We start from the raw sequence: 2,253 nt of genomic DNA, 5'->3' as shown, positions 1-2,253 counted from the left end.
TTTTTTTGAGTTTTCTTCGTAACGAGCAATAATAACAAAAAAAAAAAAAAAAAAACTCCAATGTTTTGAAGGTGGGTAACTTATGGTAAGGTATGGGACTCTTGAGTCTACAACGCAAACATGGGGGTCTGGGATTTTGAGTTTTTGGGGTGACACTCTCCAGAGATTTGTTTCATGTTATATTACCTTTTTCTTTAATTGTTAATGGGTTTTAAGACAAATATTGCAGCACTTCACCGCTGATTGTATTAATTTTTTTTTCATGGTTCTTTCCATGTTTTTCCCACTATTTATTTATTTCTTTTGAATGTTCTGGTTGGATTCTTTTTTTTTTTTTTTTTTCTCTCCAAAAAGTGACTTTCTTTCATTTTCTAAAACCCACTATATTTTCACCACATATATATACAAGTGTTGATTTTTCTCCGTATTTCTGTATTTTGAACTCTTTTTCACTATGTAATTGTACTTTTTGGATGATGGGTATTTCTGCTTATGTTCTATTTGCAAACAGGGTGTTTGAAAATGGATGGCTCGGAATCATTTAGGACAAAGCATGAACAAGGGTCCCATACCACACAATTAATCATGTGTGAGGAACCTCTTCCTTTATCTGCTTCTTGTTCCAAGGAACGCACAAAGGTGAAACAAGCATTGATGGTGTATAGGGACTTGTTTTGCAAACTTTTGAGTGAATACGAAGCAGAACAACTTGGACATTTGAAACCAAAAACAAAAGCCTTGACTGAAGCAGCAATGTTAATGCGGAAGAAGCATCAATGGGAGGACACTAAAAAGCAAGTGGGACATGTCAAAGGAATTGAAGTTGGTGACCAATTTCAATACAGGGCTGAACTCAATGTTATTGGCCTCCATCGTCAGTTTTCAAGTGGTATTGATTACATAGGGAAGGGTACAAACTCACTGGCCACAAGCATTGTTGTAACTCATCGCTATGCTAATGCTATAAAATCTTGCGGTTCCTTGGTTTATATAGGTCACGGAGGGAACCCTGATGTAAGAAGTAAATCAAGTAATGTTTTGCCACATGATCAGAAATTGGAAGTAGGAAATCTTGCTTTGAAGAATAGCATGGATGCAAAAAGTCCTGTGAGGGTTATATTGATGAAGGCTTGTGCAAGATTTGATGGGATGTACACATTTAGTAACAGCGATTCTAACTGCCGTTATATTTATGATGGCTTATATTTAGTGGAGAAGATGACACAAGGGAGAGGAAAATTTGGAAAGCTTGTGTTCAAGTTTACAATGAATAGAATTTTAGAGCAACCCGCAACTTGTGTTTCCTTTAAGGATGTGATTATGCAGAATGATAGCAGTTCAGGGCGATTTGCAGGTTCTACTCCAATGAAGAGAAACAAATCTAAAGGTTGTGCAGCCCAAAAGGATGTTGTCCGTGTGAATGATGTGTCAAAGGGGAAAGAAAAGTTTCCTATTCGGTTGGTCACATCAATAGATTGTGTTGAAATACCTCCATCATTTGATTACATAGTCGATATCATTTATTCAGAGAGATTCAACCAGCCAATTCTACATGGATGTGATTGTGTAGATGGATGTGTGGATTTTAAAAAATGTGGCTGCATTGTTAAGAATGGTGGAACAATACCTTATGACTGTAACAAAAGACTTGATTCTCAAATGAAATCATCCCTTATATATGAGTGTGGCCCTTCTTGTAAGTGCTCCAAATCTTGCATCAACCGGGTAAGTCAGTGTGGTATTCAGTTCCAATTGGAAATCTTCAAAACAGAATTGAAGGGTTGGGGTGTTAGAACACGATCTTTCGTTCCCTCTGGAAGCTTTGTGTGTGAGTACATTGGAGAAGTTCATCACAATAGAGAAGCGGGTTCTAGGCTTGTGGTTGATGACTATATATTTAACATAGGTATGTTTATGATGGATATCTTCTCTGGTTTGTGTTCGGACTTCATTTAACAATTGCAGTCTGCTTTTGCAGGTGATGGCAAGGGCTTCTTCATTGATGCAACAAGACGTGGTAATATTGGAAGATTTATAAATCACAGTTGTTCTCCTAATCTCCATGTCCATGATATTTTTTATGGTCACAATGAAAAGAGCATTCCCCACAAAGTGCTGTTTGCTATAAAGGACATAGCTGCTGGTAGAGAGCTGAGTTATAATTATAATTGCTGCAAGGGAAGAATTATCAAGGTTGGGAGTAATAGTTGCTACTGTGGTTCACCTCAATGCAATGGACACATTCACATTTGA

The 2,253-nt window shown here is 37.2% G+C and overlaps 1 protein-coding gene across 1 annotated transcript; it reads left to right on the top strand.

The window, feature by feature from the left end:
- The first annotated feature begins 585 nt into the window (after positions 1-585).
- Positions 586-2,253, top strand: LOC133291232 (histone-lysine N-methyltransferase, H3 lysine-9 specific SUVH5-like). The gene is made up of 2 exons (XM_061489452.1): positions 586-1,906; positions 1,979-2,253. The coding sequence occupies exons 1-2, from the start codon at positions 586-588 to the stop codon at positions 2,251-2,253; spliced, it is 1,596 nt and encodes a 531-aa protein (XP_061345436.1).

The sequence above is a fragment of the Gastrolobium bilobum genome, unplaced genomic scaffold (genome assembly GCF_033153095.1).
Source record: "Gastrolobium bilobum isolate Gb01-03AN ecotype WA unplaced genomic scaffold, APGP_CSIRO_Gbil_v1 utg159966, whole genome shotgun sequence".
Lineage (NCBI taxonomy): Eukaryota > Viridiplantae > Streptophyta > Magnoliopsida > Fabales > Fabaceae > Gastrolobium > Gastrolobium bilobum.
The sequence above is the reverse complement of the archived record's forward strand: the minus strand, read 5'-3'. Positions and strand labels throughout refer to the sequence as shown.

Coding starts and splice junctions, on each gene's coding strand:
- LOC133291232 (XM_061489452.1), top strand. CDS start 586: ATGTGTGAGGAACCTCTTCCTTTATCTGCTTCTTGTTCCAAGGAACGC. Junction 1,907..1,978: donor TGACTATATATTTAACATAG/GTATGTTTATGA, acceptor CTGCTTTTGCAG/GTGATGGCAAGGGCTTCTTC.